The sequence below is a fragment of the Scyliorhinus canicula genome, chromosome 9 (genome assembly GCF_902713615.1).
Source record: "Scyliorhinus canicula chromosome 9, sScyCan1.1, whole genome shotgun sequence".
In the NCBI taxonomy this organism is placed as follows: domain Eukaryota; kingdom Metazoa; phylum Chordata; class Chondrichthyes; order Carcharhiniformes; family Scyliorhinidae; genus Scyliorhinus; species Scyliorhinus canicula.
In genome coordinates this window covers 969708-994900 of record NC_052154.1, presented here as the reverse complement: position 1 = coordinate 994900, position 25193 = coordinate 969708, and the positions used below count along the sequence as shown (strand labels likewise).

The 25193-nt window shown below is 55.9% G+C and overlaps 1 protein-coding gene across 1 annotated transcript in view; it reads right to left on the bottom strand.

The window, feature by feature from the left end:
- Positions 1-25193, bottom strand: part of LOC119972007 (protein CBFA2T1-like) — a 105956-nt gene that overhangs the window by 56656 nt on the left and 24107 nt on the right. The window contains exon 2 of the mRNA XM_038808430.1: positions 11633-11874. Within this exon, the coding sequence (XP_038664358.1) occupies positions 11633-11874 (242 nt within the window). The remainder of the gene's footprint in view (positions 1-11632; positions 11875-25193) is intronic.

Sequence of the window (25193 nt, the reverse complement as noted above, 5' to 3'; positions counted from 1 at the left end):
ACTGTGTAAAGAAGCTAAGGTGGCCTTTGGGCAATGTGATGTGATGATAGAGTTTGGTGCTGAGTGTGATCAAAGAACAATAAAGGTGTTTGGGAAAAGGAGCAGATCTCTTGACTCTTTACTCTACAGCAGCCTGGGGCTAACAGCCACCATTCCATTGATCCTGTTTGGCCACTATCGAGCAAGCACCCTGGGACGGGACAGAGAACAGTTAGCCACAGGGACATGGAAGCAAGTGAGATGTTTAAAGGGGAAAACAAAGAGAAGGAAATAGAGTGGGAGAAAAAAATAACAGCAAGATCACAGCATAGGTTAGATACTAAAGCTCTTCAAGGGGGGAAATCTGCCATCCTTACCCGGTCTGACCTACATGTGACTCCAGACCCGCAGCAATGTGGTTGGGTCTTAGCTTTCCTCTGAAATGACCGAGCAAACCATTTATTGTCAGGATAACAAATGCTGACCTTGCCAATGACTCCACATCTCATCCCAAAGTGTCTCACAGGACCATTATCCAATAAGCTGTGACCCAAAGCCACACAAGAAATGTCAGGTCAGATAACCAAAAGCTTGGTCAAGGATGTAGGTTTGAAGGAACATCTTCAAAGATGAAAGAAAAGGAGGGATGGGGATTTTTAGGGATAAAATTGCACAGTTTCGGCACAAAGCAGCTGAATTATTAAAACGAGGAATGCAATTATCTTGGAGTGTCGTGTGGCTGGAGGAGATTACACAGGTGGGGAATGGAGGGATTGGGAAACTGGGATGGGAATTTTATAATCAAGACCAGTGAGCACACAGTGATGGGTGAAGACGAGGACATGGGGGTGGGGGGGGGGGGGGGGGGGGGCAGTGTTAATTCACAGAAGGTGGAAATTGTACAGCCAGCATTGGAAGCAAGGGTGATGATTTGGGTGGCAGAGGAGGCACGGCAGAGTCTGATGTGTTGGGTAAGCTGGGTCTGTGAGAGAGACAGGCTTCCAACACTTGGAGAAATGCAACTCGATTTTATTGAACTCTTAACTATCATACATACTTTAACGGTGGGTTGACACTATGCTGACTTGACTGGAGACCTGAGGCCAACCTGACCAGACTATCTGACTACCACATGGTGTTTGTTCTAGTTGTTGCTCACGGGCTCTGGCTGTCTCAGAGGCTGCATCCCAAGAGAGCGGGAAAACTCTGGCTTTATAGTGGCCGTGACCTGTCTGGTGATTGGCTGCTGTGTTCTGTGTGTTCATTGGTTATCCTGTGTGTCAATCACTGCCTGTCTGTGCACCATCATGTATCTGTGTGTATATTATGACAGCGTCAGGTAATATTATGCAGGTTAGAATAGGCAGTTTTAGATATGAGGTCGGAAGCTCATCTCAGGGTCAAGTGCAAGATCAGCAGTGGGATGCTCCGTTATTCCGGCCGATCAATGGGGTTTCCCCCATCGGGAAACACCTCCCCCCCCCCCCCCAGGCCGCCGGCAAAACGGAGCATCCCGCGGGCAGAGATTCCAGTCCCAGAGTTGTGAACTCTATTCCAGAGGATTGTGGAATCTCCGTTCTTCAATACATTTGAGGCTGGTGTGCAAGGAATTCTGGTCTCTGGGTGAATCAAGGGATATGGGGAGCTCAGACAGGAAGTTGCAGGATCAGACATGATTGTATCGAATGGCAGAAGCGGCTCAGTGGGCTGTACGGTCGACTCTTGCTCCTAATTCTTGTGTTTCTGAACAGTTCTGTTCACCCTCAGATAGCTGCCAGCGAAGGAAATGAAGGTGGTCACTGTGGCAGGAGGCTGGGGGCTGGTAAAGGGGGGCTGGGGGCTGGGGGAGGGGATCTAGGGGAGGGGAGCTGGGGGAGGGGGCTAAGGGCTGGGGGAGGAGGCTGGGGGCTGGGGGGGGGCTGGGGGATGGCGTTGGGGGGCTGGGGGGCTGGGGCTGGGGGCTAGGGGCTAGGGGCTGGGGGCTAGGGGCTGGGGGGCTGGGGCTAGGGGCTGGGGGCTAGGGGCTGGGGGCTAGGGGGCTGGGGGCTAGGGGTTGGGGGGCTGGGGCTGGGGGCTAGGGGCTGGGGGGGGCAAGGGGGCTGGGGGCTGGGGGAGGGGGCTGGGGGCTGGGGGCTGGGGGGCTGGGAGCTGGGGGATGGGAGCCAGGGTAATGGCTTTGTTCCCAATATTTACTAGGAGAATATTTAAAAACATAATAGTTGTTTTTTGGGATGTTACCCGAGCCAGGAATGACCTTGAATAATTTTGAGAAAATGGAGGGACGAGGGAGTTGGTGGTGAGGTAAGTTAGGGTGCTGTCACAATAAGGCTTGTTCTAAAGCTCTCTCTACATTTCCTTATCAAACACTCTCAGGATAGGTACAGCACGGGGTTAGATACAGAGTAAAGCTCCCTCCACACTGTCCCCATCAAACACTCCCAGGACAGGTACAGCACGGGGTTAGATACAGAATAAAGGTCCCTCTACACTGTCCCCATCAAACACTCCCAGGACAGGTACAGCACGGGGTTAGATACAGAGTAAAGCTCCCTCCACACTGTCCCCATCAAACACTCCCAGGACAGGTACAGCACGGGGTTAGATACAGAATAAAGCTCCCTCTACACTGTCCCCATCAAACACTCCCAGGGCAGGTACAGCACGGGGTTAGATACAGAGTAAAGCTCCCTCTACACTGTCCCCATCAAACACTCCCAGGACAGGTACAGCACGGGGTTAGATACAGAGTAATGCTCCCTCTACACTGTCCCCATCAAACACTCTCAGGACAGGTACAGCACGGGGTTAGACACAGAGTAAAGCTCCCTCTACACTGTCCCCATCAAACACTCCCAGGACAGGTACAGCACGGGTTAGATACAGAGTAAAGCTCCCTCTACACTGTCCCCATCAAACACTCCCAGAACAGGTACAGCACGAGGTTAGATACAGAGTAAAGCTCCCTCTACACTGTCCCCATCAAACACTCCCAGGACAGGTACAGCACGGGGTTAGATACAGAGTAAAGCTCCCTCTACACTGTCCCCATCAAACACTCCCAGGACAGGTACAGCACGAGGTTAGATACAGAGTAAAGCTCCCTCTACACTGTCCCCATCAAACACTCCCAGGACAGGTACAGCACGGGGTTAGATACAGAGTAAAGCTCCCTCTACACTGTCCCCATCAAACACTCCCAGGACAGGTACAGCACGGGGTTAGATACAGAGTAAAGCTCCTTCTACACTGTCCCCATCAAACACTCCCAGGACAGGTACAGCACGGGGTTAGATACAGAGTAAAGCTCCCTCTACACTGTCCCCATCAAACACTCCCAGGACAGGTACAGCACAGGGTTAGATACAGAGTAAAGCTCCCTCTACACTGTCCCCATCAAACACTCCCAGGACAGGTACAGCACGGGGTTAGATACAGAGTAAAGCTCCTTCTACACTGTCCCCATCAAACACTCCCAGGACAGGTACAGCACGGGGTTAGATACAGAGTAAAGCTCCCTCTACACTGTCCCCATCAAACACTCCCAGGACAGGTACAGCACGGGGTTAGATACAGAGTAAAGCTCCCTCCACACTGTCCCCATCAAACATTCCCAGGACAGGTACAGCACGGGGTTAGATACAGAATAAAGCTCCCTCTACACTGTCCCCATCAAACACTCCCAGGGCAGGTACAGCACGGGGTTAGATACAGAGTAAAGCTCCCTCTACACTGTCCCCATCAAACACTCCCAGGACAGGTACAGCACGGGGTTAGATACAGAGTAATGCTCCCTCTACACTGTCCCCATCAAACACTCTCAGGACAGGTACAGCACGGGGTTAGACACAGAGTAAAGCTCCCTCTACACTGTCCCCATCAAACACTCCCAGGACAGGTACAGCACGGGGTTAGATACAGAGTAAAGCTCCCTCTACACTGTCCCCATCAAACACTCCCAGAACAGGTGCAGCACGAGGTTAGATACAGAGTAAAGCTCCCTCTACACTGTCCCCATCAAACACTCCCAGGACAGGTACAGCACGGGGTTAGATACAGAGTAAAGCTCCCTCTACACTGTCCCCATCAAACACTCCCAGGACAGGTACAGCACGAGGTTAGATACAGAGTAAAGCTCCCTCTACACTGTCCCCATCAAACACTCCCAGGACAGGTACAGCACGGGGTTAGATACAGAGTAAAGCTCCCTCTACACTGTCCCCATCAAACACTCCCAGGACAGGTACAGCACGGGGTTAGATACAGAGTAAAGCTCCTTCTACACTGTCCCCATCAAACACTCCCAGGACAGGTACAGCACGGGGTTAGATACAGAGTAAAGCTCCCTCTACACTGTCCCCATCAAACACTCCCAGGACAGGTACAGCACAGGGTTAGATACAGAGTAAAGCTCCCTCTACACTGTCCCCATCAAACACTCCCAGGACAGGTACAGCACGGGGTTAGATACAGAGTAAAGCTCCTTCTACACTGTCCCCATCAAACACTCCCAGGACAGGTACAGCACGGGGTTAGATACAGAGTAAAGCTCCCTCTACACTGTCCCCATCAAACACTCCCAGGACAGGTACAGCACGGGGTTAGATACAGAGTAAAGCTCCTTCTACACTGTCCCCATCAAACACTCCCAGGACAGGTACAGCACGGGGTTAGATACAGAGTAAAGCTCCCTCTACACTGTCCCCATCAAACACTCCCAGGACAGGTACAGCACAGGGTTAGATACAGAGTAAAGCTCCCTCTACACTGTCCCCATCAAACACTCCCAGGACAGGTACAGCACGGGGTTAGATACAGAGCAAAGCTCCTTCTACACTGTCCCCATCAAACACTCCCAGGACAGGTACAGCACGGGGTTAGATACAGAGTAAAGCTCCCTCTACACTGTCCCCATCAAACACTCCCAGGACAGGTACAGCACGGGGTTAGATACAGAGTAAAGCTCGCTCTACACTGTCCCCATCAAACACTCCCAGGACAGGGACAGTGATGGAACCATCAATTCACTAGACATGTGCTTTAAGATATGAACAGTGGTTTTAATCTACTTACTACAGAGCCAGCCTGTTACCCGTTGAACTCTCGATGAACTGCAGGCTGGCTCTGGACACGGTTATTTATACAGCAGTCAAGGGGGAGGAGTCATGGGCGGAGCCAAGGGTGGAGCCCTGTACAAACTCCTGGGCATTCCCAGAGCTACTCCCCCTAGTTGTCGGATAACGCTACTGCGCTTACAATGGTATTGGTAAATACAGTGTGAATTACTAAGTTACATTCACCACATTCACCCCCTGCAAAAAAAATAAAGTCCGGTGGGGGTGGTGGTCTACAAAGTAAGTCTGTCGGTGGTCGAACTGTCCGCTGTGACCTACGGAGCACCGGGGTTGCAGCCTCTTGCGGTGGCTGGATGGGTGTTGTGTGCTGGGGTACAATGGCGGACTCCAGGGAGGGTTGTATCCGAGCTTCATACTCTTCTGGTTCGACCGGGGACTAGGGGCGCTGGGGGCTGGCCGGTGCGGGTGCACGGAACTGGTGGAGCGAGCTCGTGGGCTCGGGAGCGCAAGGGGGCGGCAGCATGGGGTGTAAGGGGGGGTAGAGGGGGCGCTGGATCCGGCGGGTGCCAGATCCCAGAGGGATACTGTGTCCTGGCGGCCGTCAGGGAACTCGACGAAGGCGTATTGGGGGTTGGAGTGGAGCAGGCGCACCTTCTCAACAACAAAGAGCAAAGAACAAAGAAAATTACAGCACAGGAACAGGCCCTTCGGCCCTCCCAGCCTGCGCCGATCCAGATCCTTTATCTAAACCTGTTGCCTATTTTCCAAGGATCTACTTCCCTCTGTTCCCCGCCCGTTCATATATCTGTCTAGATGCTTCTTAAATGATGCTATCGTGCCCGCCTCTACCACCTCCGCTGGTAAAGCGTTCCAGGCACCCACCACCCTCTGCGTAAAAAACTTTCCACGCACATCTCCCTTAAACTTTACCCCTCTCACCTTGAAATCGTGACCCCTTGTAACTGACACCCCCATTCTTGGGAAAAGCTTGTTGCTATCCACCTTGTCCATACCTCTCATAATTTTGTAGACCTCAATCAGGTCCCCCCTCAACCTCCGTCTTTCCAACGAAAACAATCCTAATCTACTCAACCTTTCTTCATAGCTAGCACCCTCCATACCAGGCAACATGCTGGTGAACCTCCTCTGCACCCTCTCCAAGGCATCCAAGGGGGTCGGTTTTGTGTGCCCTGACGTGTTTCCTCAGGAGTACGGGGCCCGGTGTCCTCAGTTATGCCGGAAGTGAGACCCCCGTGGTAGTGCCCCTGGAAAAAATGAAGAGCCTCTTGTGAGGGGTCTGATTGGTCACTGTGCATAAGAGGGACCTAATAGCGTGGAGCGCGTCTGGGAGGACTTCCTGCCACTGGGAGACTTGGAGCTTTCTAGACCGGAGGGTCAGTAGGACGGTCTTCCAGACCGTCGCGTTCTCCCTCTCCACCTGCCCGTTCCCCCTGGGGTTGTAGCTGGTAGTCCTGCTCGAGTCAATGCCCTTGTCGAGCAGGTACTGACGCAGCTCGTCGCTCATAAAGGACGAACCCCTGTCGCTGTGCACGTAGCTGGGGAAACCAAACAGGGTGAAGATGCTATGCAGGGCCCTAATAACTGTGTGGGAGGTCACATCGGGGCATGGAATGGCAAAGGGAATCGGGAGAACTCATCTACGACGTTTAGAAAGTAAACGTTCTTGTTAGTTGAGGGGAGTAGCCCTTTGAAATCAATCGCGAGGCGTTCAACGGGCCTAGAAGCCTTGACCAGGTGGGCCCTGTCTGGTCTATAGAAGTGTACAGCAGGTACAGCACGGGGTTAGATACAGAGTAAAGCTCCCTCTACACTGTCCCCATCAAACACTCCCAGGGCAGGTACAGCACGGGGTTAGATACAGAGTAAAGCTCCCTCTACACTGTCCCCATCAAACACTCCCAGGACAGGTACAGCACGGGATTAGATACAGATTAAAGCTCCCTCTACACTGTCCCCATCAAACACTCCCAGGACAGGTACAGCACGGGGTTAGATACAGAGTAAAGCTCCCTCTACACTGTCCCCATCAAACACTCCCAGGACAGGTACAGCACGGGGTTAGATACAGAGTAAAGGTCCCTCTACACTGTCCCCATCAAACACTCCCAGGACAGGTACAGCACGGGGTTAGATACAGAGTAAAGCTCCCTCAACACTGTCCCCATCAAACACTCCCAGGACAGGTACAGCACGGGGTTACATACAGAGTAAAGCTCCCTCTACACTGTCCCCATCAAACACTGCCAGGACAGGTACAGCACGGGGTTAGATACAGAGTAAAGCTCCCTCTACACTGTCCCCATCAAACACTCCCAGGACAGGTACAGCACGGGGTTAGATACAGAGTAAAGCTCCCTCTACACTGTCCCCATCAAACACTCCCAGGACAGGTACAGCACGGGGTTAGATACAGAGTAAAGCTCCCTCTACACTGTCCCCATCAAACACTCCCAGGACAGGTACAGCACGGGGTTAGATACAGAGTAAAGCTCCCTCTACACTGTCCCCATCAAACATTCCCAGGACAGGTACAGCACGGGGTTAGATACAGAGTAAAGCTCCCTCTACACTGTCCCCATCAACACTCCCAGGACAGGTACAGCACGGGGTTAGATACAGAGTAAAGCTCCCTCTACACTGTCCCCATCAAACACTCCCAGGACAGGTACAGCACGGGGTTAGATACAGAGTAAAGATCATTCTGCTGTGATGAATGTAGGAAATTGTTATATATTATATTTTACATTTCTTTGTAATAATATTATTGAAAACTATGGATTCAGATACATTCAGGCAGTATAACTGCTTCAGCTGTGAATAAGGAGTTGTTACAGTGAGGTCATCATTGATTTTAACCATATATTTGTTTACAGAGAAATGGTGAATGAAATATTGGGTGTGATTCAACTGATGGGAACAAAGTTCCACGGTGAGAGTGTTTAGCTGCGTGATTCCCGGAGCATGCAGCGCTGAGAGACACGTGGCTGTACAACGCGACTGCCATTAATTAAGGGTTGAGCCGGGAACACGTGGCTGAGGCCACATGTAGCCCCGCTTCCTACACCGAGGATCTCCGCTCGCTGAAACGCCTCAGAATAGCGAGATTCAAAAATGGCATTGAGGCACCCTCAATTACTACGAGAGAGCGAGGTCGGTAATAAAAAGGCTTTAATCTACAGAGAACAGGACTGCATCCGAGAGAAGTGCGCTCGCCACATGGAGCCTTATCCTGTATACCGTTTCCTGGGGGCGTAGCCAGAGGCGGAGTCCCCCAGGGTTCCAAGCCTCTTAAAGGGGCACGGTATTAAAGGTCAGGTACCGTTTACGGCAGTTATCAATACCGTTCATCACAGGCACCCTGGTCTCCGAGACCCCCACACAACCCACCCCCTCTCCATGATCTCCGAGACCCCCACACAACCCAACACCCCCCTCCTCCCAACACCCCCCTCCCAACAACCCCTCCACCCGTCTCCCCCCCAACACCCCCATCCCCCTCCTCCCAACACCCCCTCCTCCCAACACCCCCTCCCCCCAACACCCCCCTCCCCCAACACCCCCCTCCCACCCTCCCAACAACCCCCTCCCCCTCCTCCCAACACCCCCTCCCACCAACACCTCCCTCCCCCCTCCCAACAACCGCCTCCACCCCTCCCCCATCTCCCCCCCAACACCCCCTCCCCCTCCCCCCAACACCCCCTCCCCCCTCCCACTCCCCTCCCCATCTCCCCTCCCAACACCCCCCTCCCCCCTCCCAATACCCCTCCTCTCCCAATACCCCTCCCCTCCCAATACCCCCCTCCCCCAACACCCCCTCCCCCCAACACCCCCCTCCCCCTCCCAACACCCAGGCAAGGTACCCCCGGCCTGATCACGAGCAGACTGCAAGCGTGGCAGTGCCAACCTAGCACCCAGGAAGTGCCACCTGTGCACCTCAGTACTGCCAGGCTGGCACCCAGGTGGCACCAGCAATGCCAGGGTATCACCCTGCCCAAAGTACCTGGGGGCCTCCAACCCCCTGGGGGTCCCCGACGAGTTCCGTCCCATCTGGTCCCCATTTGTGCCGAGGTCTCCCAATGTATTGTGTACCTGGAGAAACTGCAGGTTAGCAGGAGACTGGGGGAGCTCCCACTCAAGATAATGGAGAGGCGTTTTCGGTACTTGGGGATACAAGTGGCTAGGAACTGGGATGCCCTACACAGACTCAACTTAACCCGGCTGGTGGAGCAGATGGAGGGAGATTTTAAAAGGTGGGACATGCTCCCACTTTCCCTGGGGGGACGGGTGCAGACTGTGAAGATGACGGTTCTCCCCAGGTTCCTCTTTGTTTTTCAGCCTCTCCATTTTCATCCCCAAGTCTTTTTTTAAGCGGGTGAATAGGAATGTTACGGGATTTGTGTGGGCGAATAAAACCCCGCGAGTTAAAAGGGCATTCCTGGGGCGTAGCCGGGGAGGTGGGGGACTGGCTCTGCCGAACTTCTGCAGCTATTATTGGGCGGCCAATGTGGCCATGATTAGGAAGTGGATGATGGAGGAGGGGGCGGCATGGGGGTGGCTGGAGGTGGCATCATGCAGAGGCACCAGCCTAGGGGCACTAGTCACGGTGCCGCTGCTGTTCTCGCCGGCGCGGTACACCACAAGGCCGGTGGTGACCGTGGCATTGAGGATTTGGGGGCAGTGGAGACGGCACAGGCAGGAGGAGGGGGCCTCAGTGTGGACCCCGATATGGAATAAGCACAGATTTGCTCCGGGTAGGATAGACGGGGGGTTCCAAGGCTGGTGTAGGGCAGGCATTAGGAGAATGGGGGACCTGTTTATAGACGGGACTTTCCCCAGCGTGCAGGCCCTGGAGGAGAAGTTCGGCCAGTCCCCGGGGAATGCTTTCAGGTACCTCCAGGTTCGGCACTTTCTTAAAAAGCAGGTGGGGACATTTCCGCTGCTGCCCCCGTGTAGGATACAGGACAGGGCGGTGTCTGGCATCTGGGTAGGGGAGGGGAAGGTGTCTGACATCTACCAGGAGCTGCAGGAGGTGGAGGAAGCCTCAGTGGAGGAACTGAATGGCAAGTGGGAGGAGGAGCTGGGCGAGGAGCTGGATGAGGGCCTGTGGGCTGATGCCCTGGGCAGGGTGAATTCGTCCGCATCATGTGCCAGGCTCAGCTTAATTCAGTTTAAGGTGTTGCACGGGGCTCACATGACGATGGCGAGAATGAGCAAGTTCTTTGGGGTGGAGGACAGGTGTGCGAGGTGTTCAGGGAGTCCGGCGAACCATGTCCATATGTTCTGGGCATGCCCAGCGCTTAAAGAATTCTGGCAGGGCTTTGCGAGGGCTATGTCCAGGAATTTGGACACGTGGGTGAAGCAGAGTCCAACAATAGCGATCTTTGGGTGTCGGAGGATCCGGGAGTGCAGGAAGCGAAAGAGGCCGAGATTTTGGCCTTTGCCTCCCTGGTAGCCCGGAGACGGATCTTGTTAATGTGGATGGACTCGAAACCCCCGAGCATGGAGACCTGGGTTAGTGATATGGCTGGGTTCCTCAGCCCCCCAGCGTGGAGACCTGGGTTAGCGATATGGCTGGGTTCCTCAGCCCCCGAGAAGCCCCCCAGCGTGGAGACCTGGGTTAGTGATATGGCTGGGTTTCTCAGCCCCCGAGAAGCCCCCCAGTATGGAGACCTGGGTTAGCGATATGGCTGGGTTCCTCAGCCCCCGAGAAGCCCCCCAGCGTGGAGACCTGGGTTAGCGATATGGCTGGGTTCCTCAGCCCCCGAGAAGCCCCCCAGCGTGGAGACCTGGGTTAGCGATATGGCTGGGTTCCTCAGCCCCCGAGAAGCCCCCCAGCGTGGAGACCTGGGTTAGCGATATGGCTGGGTTCCTCAGCCCCCGAGAAGCCCCCCAGCGTGGAGACCTGGGTTAGCGATATGGCTGGGTTCCTCAGCCTGAAGCAAATAAAGTTTTGCCTTGAGAGGGTCCTTGATGGGGTTCTCCAGGCGGTGGCAGCCTTTCCCTCACTTTCTATAGGAGCAGGAAAGTGTCAGCAGCATCCCGGGGGGGGGGTGGGGGGGGATTGGTGATATAATGTGAATTTTGTTTTGTATAAAGACAACACCCACCTTGTTTTGTTCAATAATTCTCGTTTATTTTTGTTATGTAAAAACGTTGGTTGGAAAAAGCTTTTATAAAAACATTTATAAAAAATAGAAACTGTATTTTACAATGAGACTAACTGTCTCCCTCTAATCTGCAGATTTATCAGAAAGTGATTCCCCCCACATTGGGCAGGATTTACATCACAAGGTTTTGCGAGTTTGCGTTAGACCTCGCGAAGCAATGGCAGCCGGCTAAATCCTGGGAGCGCGATCTCCCGGATTTTATCAAATTCATTCTGTAAATTAAATTAGACAACTGGTTCCAGAATACAGCCACCTACAAACAGAATGGAACAGTTCCAGTTCAATAAATTCCAGGTAGAACAGGGACTTCCAGTATCTGTGTCACACTGCCCTCAGAGAATTCACAAAGGGCCCAGTTATTCACTAAAGATCTGAAATCAGGGAACTACCTACCACAAGTCCCAATACCAGAGTCCTCACCCGCTCTCCGATCTCTGGGGATAGATCATTGGCAAACTGCTGCAGCGTGGACAAGAAACGCTTCAGCTTGCAGAGCTGTCTGGCTCCACAGACGGGAGGCAACTGCTGATCAGTCAGAGAGGTGGTGCCTGAGGAGGCAGGATCTTTCCTGGACCCATTGGGAGTGGATGGAGGTCTGCTGATTGCAGTCAGTGAGTGACTGTTCCCATTCATCACTGCCAAGAGAAATAGAAAAGGAATTGAGCTTAGTCCCAGTTGATGGTAAAGTTAGGAGTGGTTAACGGAACGCAATCCATTCACCCAGAAACTGACATCAGATCCTGATACGGATTTCATCAATTTGGTACACAAATGATATAATTGAGCCATTAAGGGGCGATGCCGGCGTTGGACTGGGGTGAGCACAGTAAGAAGTCTTACAACACCAGGTTAAAGTACAACTTATTTGTTTCAAACACTAGCTTTCAGAGCACTGCTCCTTCCTCAGGTGAATAAAGGAAGGAGCAGTCCCCCTGAAAGCTAGTGTTTGAACAAATAAGTTGGACTTTAACCTGGTGTAAGAATTCTTGATGTAATTGTGGACCATTACACCCATGGCACAGAATAAGGCCATAGAGTCTCTCAAGGAACCCCCTGTAAAATACTGACACACTCCCCGGGGACCCCCTGTAAATACTGACACCCCCCCCCCGGGACCCCCTGTAAATACTGACACACGCCCCGGGGACCCCCTGTAAATACTGACACCCCCCCCCCCCGGGACCCCCTGTAAATACTGACACTCTCCCCGGGGAACACCCTGTAAATACTGACACACTCCCCGGGGACCCCCTGTAAATACTGACACCCCCCCCGGGACCCCCTGTAAATACTGACACACTCCCCGGGGAACACCCTGTAAATACTGACACACTCCCCGGGGACCCCCTGTAAATACTGACACACTCCCCGGGGAACACCCTGTAAATACTGACACACTCCCCGGGGACCCCCTGTAAATACTGACACACTCCCCGGGACCCCCTGTAAATACTGACACACTCCCCGGGGACCCCACTGTAAATACTGACACACTCCCCGGGACCCTCCTGTAAATACTGACACTGCCCCCGGGGACCCCCTGTAAATACTGACACACTCCCCAGGGACCCCTTGTAAATACTGACACACCCCCCGGGACCCCCTGTAAATACTGACACACTCCCCAGGGACCCCTTGTAAATACTGACACACCCCCCGGGATCCCCTGTAAATACTGACACTGCCCCCGGGGACCCCCTGTAAATACTGACACACTCCCCGGGGATCCCCTGTAAATACTGACACACTCCCCGGGGACACCCTGTAAATACTGACACACTCCCCGGGGGCCCCCTGTAAATACTGACACACTCCCCGGGGACCCCCTGTAAATACCGACACACTCCCCGGGGACCCCCTGTAAATACTGACACACGCCCCGGGGGACCCCTGTAAATACTGACACACTCCCCGGGGACCCCCTGTAAATACTGACACACTCCCCGAGACCCTCCTGTAAATACCGACACACTCCCCGGGGACCCCCTGTAAATACTGACACACTCCCCGGGACCCCCTGTAAATACTGACACACTCCCCGGGACACCCTGTAAATACTGACACACTCCCCGGGGACCCCCTGTAAATACTGACACACTCCCCGGGGACTCCCTGTAAATACTGACACACTCCCTGGGGACCCCCTGTAAATACTGACACACTCCCCGGGGACCCCCTGTAAATACTGACACACTCCCCGGGGACTCCCTGTAAATACTGACACACTCCCCGGGGACCCCCTGTAAATACTGACACACTCCCCGGGGACCCCCTGTAAATACTGACACACTCCCCGGGGACCCCCTGTAAATACTGACACACTCCCCGGGGGCCCCCTGTAAATACTGACACACTCCCAGGGGACACCCTGTAAATACTGACACACTCCCCGGGGACCCCCTGTAAATACTGACACACTCCCCGGGGACCCCCTGTAAATACTGACACACTCCCCAGGGACCCCCCCTGTAAATACTGACACACTCCCCGGGGACCCCCTGTAAATACTGACACACTCCCCGGGGACCCCCTGTAAATACTGACACACTCCCCGGGGACCCCCCCTGTAAATACTGATACACTCCCCGGGGACCCCCTGTAAATACTGACACACTCCCCGGGGACCCCCCCTGTAATACTGACACACTCCCCGGGGACCCCCTGTAAATACTGACACACTCCCCAGGGACCCCCCCTGTAAATACTGACACACTCCCCGGGGACCCCCTGTAAATACTGACACACTCCCCGGGGACCCCCCTGTAAATACTGACACACTCCCCGGGGACCCCCTGTAAATACTGACACACTCCCCGGGGACCCCCTGTAAATACTGACACACTCCCCGGGGACTCCCTGTAAATACTGACACACTCCCCGGGGACCCCCTGTAAATACTGACACACTTCCCGGGTCCCTGTAAATACTGACACACTCCCCGGGGACCCCCTGTAAATACTGACACACTCCCCCGGGACCCCCTGTAAATACTGACACACTCCCCGGGGACCCCCTGTAAATACTGACACACTCCCCGGGACCCCCCCTGTAAATACTGACACACTCCCCCGGGGACTCACTGTAAATACTGACACACTCCGCCGGGACCCCCTGTAAATACTGACACACTCCCCGGGGACCCTCTGTAAATACTGACACACTCCCCGGGGACCCGCTGTAAATACTGACACACTCCCCGGGACCCCCTGTAAATACTGACACACTCCCCGGGGACCCCCTGTAAATACTGACACACTCCCCGGGGACCTCCTGTAAATACTGACACACTCCCCGGGGACTCCCTGTAAATACTGACACACTCCCCGGGGACCCCCTGTAAATACTGACACACTCCCCGGGGACCCCCTGTAAATACTGATACACTCCCCGGGGACCCCCTGTAAATACTGACACACTCCCCGGGGACCCCCTGTAAATACTGACACACTCCCCGGGGACCCCCTGTAAATACTGACACTCCCTCTGGGGACCCCCTGTAAATACTGACACACTCCCCGGGGATCCCCTGTAAATACTGACACACTCCCTGGGACCCCCCCTGTAAATACTGACACACTCCCCGGGACCCCCCCTGTAAATACTGACACATTCCCCGGGGGCCCCCTGTAAATACTGACACACTCCCCGGGGACCCCCTATAAATACTGAGACACTCCCCAGGGACATCCTGTAAATACTGACACACTCCCCGGGGACCCCCTGTAAATACTGACACACTCCCCGGGGACCCCCTGTAAATACTGAGACACTCCCCAGGGACCCCCCTGTAAATACTGACACACTCCCCGGGGACCCCCTGTAAATACTGACACACTCCCCGGGGACCCCTCTGTAAATACTGACACACTCCCCGGGGACCCCCAGTAAATATTGACACACTCCCCGGGGGCTCCCTGTAAATACTGACACACTCCCCCGGGACCCCCTGTAAATACTGACACACTCCCTGGGGACCCCCTGTAAATACTGACACACTCCCCGGGGACCCCCTGTAAATACTGACACACTCCCCGGGGACCCCCTGTAAATACTGACACACTCCCTGGGGACCCCCTGTAAATACTGACACACTCCCCGGGGACCCCCTGTAAATACTGACACACTCCCCGGGGACCCCCTGTAAATACTAACACACTCCCCCGGTACCCCCTGTAAATACTGACACACTCCCTGGGGACCCCCTGTAAATACTGACACACTCCCCGGGGACCCCCTGTAAATACTGACACACTCCCCCCCGGGGACACCCTGTAAATACTGACACACTCCCCGGGGACCCCCTGTAAATACTGACACACTCCCCGGGGACCCCCTGTAAATACTGACACACTCCCCGGGACCCCCTGTAAATACTGACACACCCCCGGGACCCCCTGTAAATACTGACACACTCCCCGGGTCCCTGTAAATACTGACACACTCCCCCGGGACCCCCTGTAAATACTGACACACCCCCGGGACCCCCTGTAAATACTGACACACTCCCGGGGACCCCCTGTAAATACTGACACACCCCCCGGGACCCCCTGTAAATACTGACACACTCCCCGGGTCCCTGTAAATACTGACACACTCCCTGGGACTACCTGTAAATACTGACACACTCCCCGGGGACCCGCTGTAAATACTGACACACTCCCCGGGGACCCCCTGTAAATACTGACACACTCCCCCGGGGACACCCTGTAAATACAGACACACTCCCCGGGGACCCCCCTGTAAATACTGACCCACTCCCTGGGACCCCCCCTGTAAATACTGACACACTCCCCGGGGACCCCCTGTAAATACTGACACACTCCCCGGGGACCCGCTGTAAATACTGACACACTCCCCGGGGACCCCCTGTAAATACTGACACACTCCCCGGGGACCCCCTGTAAATACTGACACACTCCCCCCGGGGACCCCCTGTAAATACTGACACACTCCCCGGGGACCCCCCTGTAAATACTGACACGCCCCGGGGACCCCCTGTAAATACTGACACACTCCCCGGGGACCCCTCTGTAAATACTGACACACTCCCCGGGACCCCATGTAAATACTGACACACTCCCCGGGACCCCCTGTAAATACTGACACACTCCCCGGGACCCCATGTAAATACTGACACACTCCCCGGGACCCCCTGTAAATACTGACACACTCCCCGGGACCCCATGTAAATACTGACACACTCCCCGGGGACCCCCTGTAAATACTGACACACTCCCCGGGGACCCCCTGTAAATACTGACACACTCCCCGGGGACCCCCTGTAAATACTGACACACTCCCCGGGGACCCCCTGTAAATACTGACACACTCCCCGGGGACCCCCCTGTAAATACTGACACGCCCCGGGGACCCCCCTGTAAATACTGACACACTCCCCGGGGACCCCTCTGTAAATACTGACACACTCCCCGGGGACCCCCCTGTATATACTGACACACTCCCCGGGACCCCCTGTAAATACTGACACACTCCCCGGGACCCCCTGTAAATACTGACACACTCCCCGGGACCCCCTGTAAATACTGACACACTCCCCGGGGACTCTCTGTAAATACTGACACACTCCCCGGGGACCCCCTGTAAATACTGACACACTCCCCGGGGACCCCCTGTAAATACTGACACACTCCCCGGGGATCCCCTGTAAATACTGACACACTCCCCGGGGACCCCCTGTAAATACTGACACACTCCCCGGGGACCCCCCTGTAAATACTGACACACTCCGCGGGACACCCTGTAAATACTGACACACTCCCCGGGACCCTCCTGTAAATACTGACACACTCCCCGGGGACCCCCTGTAAATACTGACACACTCCCCCGGGGACTCCCTGTAAATACTGACACACTCCCTGGGGACCCCCTGTAAATACTGACACACTCCCTGGGGACCCTCTGTAAATACCGACACACCCCCCCGGGGACGCCCTGTAAATACTGACACACTCCCCCCCGGGGACCCCCTGTAAATACTGACACACTCCCCGGGGACCCCCTGTAAATACTGACCCCTCCCGGGGACCCTCCTGTAAATACTGACACTCCCCCCGGGGACTCCCTGTAAATACTGACCCACTCCCCGGGGACTCCCTGTAAATACTGACCCACTCCCCGGGGACCCCCTGTAAATACTGACACACTCCCCGGGGACCCCCTGTAAATACTGACACACTCCCCGGGGACCCTGTAAATACTGACACACTTCCCCGGGGACCCCCTGTAAATACTGACACACTCCCCGGGGACCCCCTGTAAATACTGACACACTCCCCGGGGACCCCCTGTAAATACTGACACACGCCCCGGGGGACCCCTGTAAATACTGACACACTCCCCGGGGACCCCTGTAAATACTGACACACTCCCCGGGGACCCCCTGTAAATACTGACACACTCCCTGGGGACCCCCTGTAAATACTGACACACTCCCCGGGGACCCCCTGTAAATACTGACACACTCCCCGGGGACCCCCTGTAAATACTGACACTCCCCCGGGGACCCCCTGTAAATACTGACACACTCCCCGGGGACCCCCTGTAAATACTGACACACTCCCTGGGGACCCCCTGTAAATACTGACACACTCCCCCGGGACCCCCTGTAAATACTGACACACTCCGCCGGGACCCCCTGTAAATACTGACACACTCCCCGGGGACCCTCTGTAAATACTGACACACTCCCCGGGGACCCGCTGTAAATACTGACACACTCCCCGGGACCCCCTGTAAATACTGACACACTCCCCGGGGACCCCCTGTAAATACTGACACACTCCCCGGGGACCTCCTGTAAATACTGACACACTCCCCGGGGACTCCCTGTAAATACTGACACACTCCCCGGGGACCCCCTGTAAATACTGACACACTCCCCGGGGACCCCCTGTAAATACTGATACACTCCCCGGGGACCCCCTGTAAATACTGACACACTCCCCGGGGACCCCCTGTAAATACTGACACACTCCCCGGGGACCCCCTGTAAATACTGACACTCCCTCTGGGGACCCCCTGTAAATACTGACACACTCCCCGGGGATCCCCTGTAAATACTGACACACTCCCTGGGACCCCCCCTGTAAATACTGACACACTCCCCGGGACCCCCTGTAAATACTGACACACTCCCCGGGGACCCCCTGTAAATACTGAGACACTCCCCAGGGACCCCCCTGTAAATACTGACACACTCCCCGGGGACCCCCTGTAAATACTGACACACTCCCCGGGGACCCCTCTGTAAATACTGACACACTCCCCGGGGACCCCCAGTAAATATTGACACACTCCCCGGGGGCTCCCTGTAAATACTGACACACTCCCCCGGGACCCCCTGTAAATACTGACACACTCCCTGGGGACCCCCTGTAAATACTGACACACTCCCCGGGGACCCCCTGTAAATACTGACACACTCCCCGGGGACCCCCTGTAAATACTGACACACTCCCTGGGGACCCCCTGTAAATACTGACACACTCCCCGGGGACCCCCTGTAAATACTGACACACTCCCCGGGGACCCCCTGTAAATACTAACACACTCCCCCGGTACCCCCTGTAAATACTGACACACTCCCTGGGGACCCCCTGTAAATACTGACACACTCCCCGGGGACCCCCTGTAAATACTGACACACTCCCCCCCGGGGACACCCTGTAAATACTGACACACTCCCCGGGGACCCCCTGTAAATACTGACACACTCCCCGGGGACCCCCTGTAAATACTGACACACTCCCCGGGACCCCCTGTAAATACTGACACACCCCCCGGGACCCCCTGTAAATACTGACACACTCCCCGGGTCCCTGTAAATACTGACACACTCCCCCGGGACCCCCTGTAAATACTGACACACCCCCCGGGACCCCTGTAAATACTGACACACTCCCCGGGGACCCCCTGTAAATACTGACACACCCCCCGGGACCCCCTGTAAATACTGACACACTCCCCGGGTCCCTGTAAATACTGACACACTCCCTGGGGACTACCTGTAAATACTGACACACTCCCCGGGGACCCGCTGTAAATACTGACACACTCCCCGGGGACCCCCTGTAAATACTGACACACTCCCCGGGGACACCCTGTAAATACAGACACACTCCCCGGGGACCCCCCTGTAAATACTGACCCACTCCCTGGGACCCCCCCTGTAAATACTGACACACTCCCCGGGGACCCCCCTGTAAATACTGACACACTCCCCGGGGACCCGCTGTAAATACTGACACACTCCCCGGGGACCCCCTGTAAATACTGACACACTCCCCGGGGACCCCCTGTAAATACTGACACACTCCCCCGGGGACCCCCTGTAAATACTGACACACTCCCCGGGGACCCCCCTGTAAATACTGACACGCCCCGGGGACCCCCTGTAAATACTGACACACTCCCCGGGGACCCCTCTGTAAATACTGACACACTCCCCGGGACCCCATGTAAATACTGACACACTCCCCGGGACCCCCTGTAAATACTGACACACTCCCCGGGGACCCCATGTAAATACTGACACACTCCCCGGGACCCCCTGTAAATACTGACACACTCCCCGGGACCCCATGTAAATACTGACACACTCCCCGGGGACCCCCTGTAAATACTGACACACTCCCCGGGGACCCCCTGTAAATACTGACACACTCCCCGGGGACCCCCTGTAAATACTGACACACTCCCCGGGGACCCCCTGTAAATACTGACACACTCCCCGGGGACCCCCCTGTAAATACTGACACGCCCCGGGGACCCCCCTGTAAATACTGACACACTCCCCGGGGACCCCTCTGTAAATACTGACACACTCCCCGGGGACCCCCCTGTATATACTGACACACTCCCCGGGACCCCCTGTAAATACTGACACACTCCCCGGGACCCCCTGTAAATACTGACACACTCCCCGGGACCCCCTGTAAATACTGACACACTCCCCGGGGACTCTCTGTAAATACTGACACACTCCCCGGGGACCCCCTGTAAATACTGACACACTCCCCGGGGACCCCCTGTAAATACTGACACACTCCCCGGGGATCCCCTGTAAATACTGACACACTCCCCGGGGACCCCCTGTAAATACTGACACACTCCCCGGGGACCCCCCTGTAAATACTGACACACTCCGCGGGACACCCTGTAAATACTGACACACTCCCCGGGACCCTCCTGTAAATACTGACACACTCCCCGGGGACCCCCTGTAAATACTGACACACTCCCCGGGGACTCCCTGTAAATACTGACACACTCCCTGGGGACCCCCTGTAAATACTGACACACTCCCTGGGGACCCTCTGTAAATACCGACACACTCCCCGGGGACGCCCTGTAAATACTGACACACTCCCCCCCGGGGACCCCCTGTAAATACTGACACACTCCCCGGGGACCCCCTGTAAATACTGACCCCTCCCCGGGGACCCTCCTGTAAATACTGACACACTCCCCGGGGACCCCCTGTAAATACTGACACACTCCCCGGGGACCCCCTGTAAATACTGACACACTCCCCGGGGACCCCCTGTAAATACTGACACACTCCCCGGGGACCCCCCCTGTAAATACTGATACACTCCCCGGGGACCCCCTGTAAATACTGACACACTCCCCGGGGACCCCCCCTGTAAATACTGACACACTCCCCGGGGACCCCCTGTAAATACTGACACACTCCCCAGGGACCCCCCCTGTAAATACTGACACACTCCCCGGGGACCCCCTGTAAATACTGACACACTCCCCGGGGACCCCCCTGTAAATACTGACACACTCCCCGGGGACCCCCTGTAAATACTGACACACTCCCCGGGGACCCCCTGTAAATACTGACACACTCCCCGGGGACTCCCTGTAAATACTGACACACTCCCCGGGGACCCCCTGTAAATACTGACACACTTCCCGGGTCCCTGTAAATACTGACACACTCCCCGGGGACCCCCTGTAAATACTGACACACTCCCCCGGGACCCCCTGTAAATACTGACACACTCCCCGGGGACCCCCTGTAAATACTGACACACTCCCCGGGACCCCCCTGTAAATACTGACACACTCCCCCGGGGACTCACTGTAAATACTGACACACTCCGCCGGGACCCCCTGTAAATACTGACACACTCCCCGGGGACCCCCTGTAAATACTGACACACTCCCCGGGGACCCGCTGTAAATACTGACACACTCCCCGGGACCCCCTGTAAATACTGACACACTCCCCGGGGACCCCCTGTAAATACTGACACACTCCCCGGGGACCTCCTGTAAATACTGACACACTCCCCGGGGACTCCCTGTAAATACTGACACACTCCCCGGGGACCCCCTGTAAATACTGACACACTCCCCGGGGACCCCCTGTAAATACTGATACACTCCCCGGGGACCCCCTGTAAATACTGACACACTCCCCGGGGACCCCCTGTAAATACTGACACACTCCCCGGGGACCCCCTGTAAATACTGACACTCCCTCTGGGGACCCCCTGTAAATACTGACACACTCCCCGGGGATCCCCTGTAAATACTGACACACTCCCTGGGACCCCCCCTGTAAATACTGACACACTCCCCGGGACCCCCCCTGTAAATACTGACACATTCCCCGGGGGCCCCCTGTAAATACTGACACACTCCCCGGGGACCCCCTATAAATACTGAGACACTCCCCAGGGACATCCTGTAAATACTGACACACTCCCCGGGGACCCCCTGTAAATACTGACACACTCCCCGGGGACCCCCTGTAAATACTGAGACACTCCCCAGGGACCCCCCTGTAAATACTGACACACTCCCCGGGGACCCCCTGTAAATACTGACACACTCCCCGGGGACCCCTCTGTAAATACTGACACACTCCCCGGGGACCCCCAGTAAATATTGACACACTCCCCGGGGGCTCCCTGTAAATACTGACACACTCCCCCGGGACCCCCTGTAAATACTGACACACTCCCTGGGGACCCCCTGTAAATACTGACACACTCCCCGGGGACCCCCTGTAAATACTGACACACTCCCCGGGGACCCCCTGTAAATACTGACACACTCCCTGGGGACCCCCTGTAAATACTGACACACTCCCCGGGGACCCCCTGTAAATACTGACACACTCCCCGGGGACCCCCTGTAAATACTAACACACTCCCCCGGTACCCCCTGTAAATACTGACACACTCCCTGGGGACCCCCTGTAAATACTGACACACTCCCCGGGGACCCCCTGTAAATACTGACACACTCCCCCCCGGGGACACCCTGTAAATACTGACACACTCCCCGGGGACCCCCTGTAAATACTGACACACTCCCCGGGGACCCCCTGTAAATACTGACACACTCCCCGGGACCCCCTGTAAATACTGACACACCCCCCGGGACCCCCTGTAAATACTGACACACTCCCCGGGTCCCTGTAAATACTGACACACTCCCCCGGGACCCCCTGTAAATACTGACACACCCCCCGGGACCCCCTGTAAATACTGACACACTCCCCGGGGACCCCCTGTAAATACTGACACACCCCCCGGGACCCCCTGTAAATACTGACACACTCCCCGGGTCCCTGTAAATACTGACACACTCCCTGGGGACTACCTGTAAATACTGACACACTCCCCGGGGACCCGCTGTAAATACTGACACACTCCCCGGGGACCCCCTGTAAATACTGACACACTCCCCCGGGGACACCCTGTAAATACAGACACACTCCCCGGGGACCCCCCTGTAAATACTGACCCACTCCCTGGGACCCCCCCTGTAAATACTGACACACTCCCCGGGGACCCCCCTGTAAATACTGACACACTCCCCGGGGACCCGCTGTAAATACTGACACACTCCCCGGGGACCCCCTGTAAATACTGACACACTCCCCGGGGACCCCCTGTAAATACTGACACACTCCCCCCGGGGACCCCCTGTAAATACTGACACACTCCCCGGGGACCCCCCTGTAAATACTGACACGCCCCGGGGACCCCCTGTAAATACTGACACACTCCCCGGGGACCCCTCTGTAAATACTGACACACTCCCCGGGACCCCATGTAAATACTGACACACTCCCCGGGACCCCCTGTAAATACTGACACACTCCCCGGGACCCCATGTAAATACTGACACACTCCCCGGGACCCCCTGTAAATACTGACACACTCCCCGGGACCCCATGTAAATACTGACACACTCCCCGGGGACCCCCTGTAAATACTGACACACTCCCCGGGGACCCCCTGTAAATACTGACACACTCCCCGGGGACCCCCTGTAAATACTGACACACTCCCCGGGGACCCCCTGTAAATACTGACACACTCCCCGGGGACCCCCCTGTAAATACTGACACGCCCCGGGGACCCCCCTGTAAATACTGACACACTCCCCGGGGACCCCTCTGTAAATACTGACACACTCCCCGGGGACCCCCCTGTAAATACTGACACACTCCCCGGGACCCCCTGTAAATACTGACACACTCCCCGGGACCCCCTGTAAATACTGACACACTCCCCGGGACCCCCTGTAAATACTGACACACTCCCCGGGGACTCTCTGTAAATACTGACACACTCCCCGGGGACCCCCTGTAAATACTGACACACTCCCCGGGGACCCCCTGTAAATACTGACACACTCCCCGGGGATCCCCTGTAAATACTGACACACTCCCCGGGGACCCCCTGTAAATACTGACACACTCCCCGGGGACCCCCCTGTAAATACTGACACACTCCGCGGGACACCCTGTAAATACTGACACACTCCCCGGGACCCTCCTGTAAATACTGACACACTCCCCGGGGACCCCCTGTAAATACTGACACACTCCCCCGGGGACTCCCTGTAAATACTGACACACTCCCTGGGGACCCCCTGTAAATACTGACACACTCCCTGGGGACCCTCTGTAAATACCGACACACTCCCCGGGGACGCCCTGTAAATACTGACACACTCCCCCCGGGGACCCCCTGTAAATACTGACACACTCCCCGGGGACCCCCTGTAAATACTGACCCCTCCCCGGGGACCCTCCTGTAAATACTGACACTCCCCCCGGGGACTCCCTGTAAATACTGACCCACTCCCCGGGGACTCCCTGTAAATACTGACCCACTCCCCGGGGACCCCCTGTAAATACTGACACACTCCCCGGGGACCCCCTGTAAATACTGACACACTCCCCGGGGACCCTGTAAATACTGACACACTCCCCGGGGACCCCCTGTAAATACTGACACACTCCCCGGGGACCCCCTGTAAATACTGACACACTCCCCGGGGACCCCCTGTAAATACTGACACACGCCCCGGGGGACCCCTGTAAATACTGACACACTCCCCGGGGACCCCTGTAAATACTGACACACTCCCCGGGGACCCCCTGTAAATACTGACACACTCCCTGGGGACCCCCTGTAAATACTGACACACTCCCCGGGGACCCCCTGTAAATACTGACACACTCCCCGGGGACCCCCTGTAAATACTGACACTCCCCCCGGGGACCCCCTGTAAATACTGACACACTCCCCGGGGACCCCCTGTAAATACTGACACACTCCCTGGGGACCCCCTGTAAATACTGACACACTCCCCCGGGACCCCCTGTAAATACTGACACACTCCGCCGGGACCCCCTGTAAATACTGACACACTCCCCGGGGACCCTCTGTAAATACTGACACACTCCCCGGGGACCCGCTGTAAATACTGACACACTCCCCGGGACCCCCTGTAAATACTGACACACTCCCCGGGGACCCCCTGTAAATACTGACACACTCCCCGGGGACCTCCTGTAAATACTGACACACTCCCCGGGGACTCCCTGTAAATACTGACACACTCCCCGGGGACCCCCTGTAAATACTGACACACTCCCCGGGGACCCCCTGTAAAT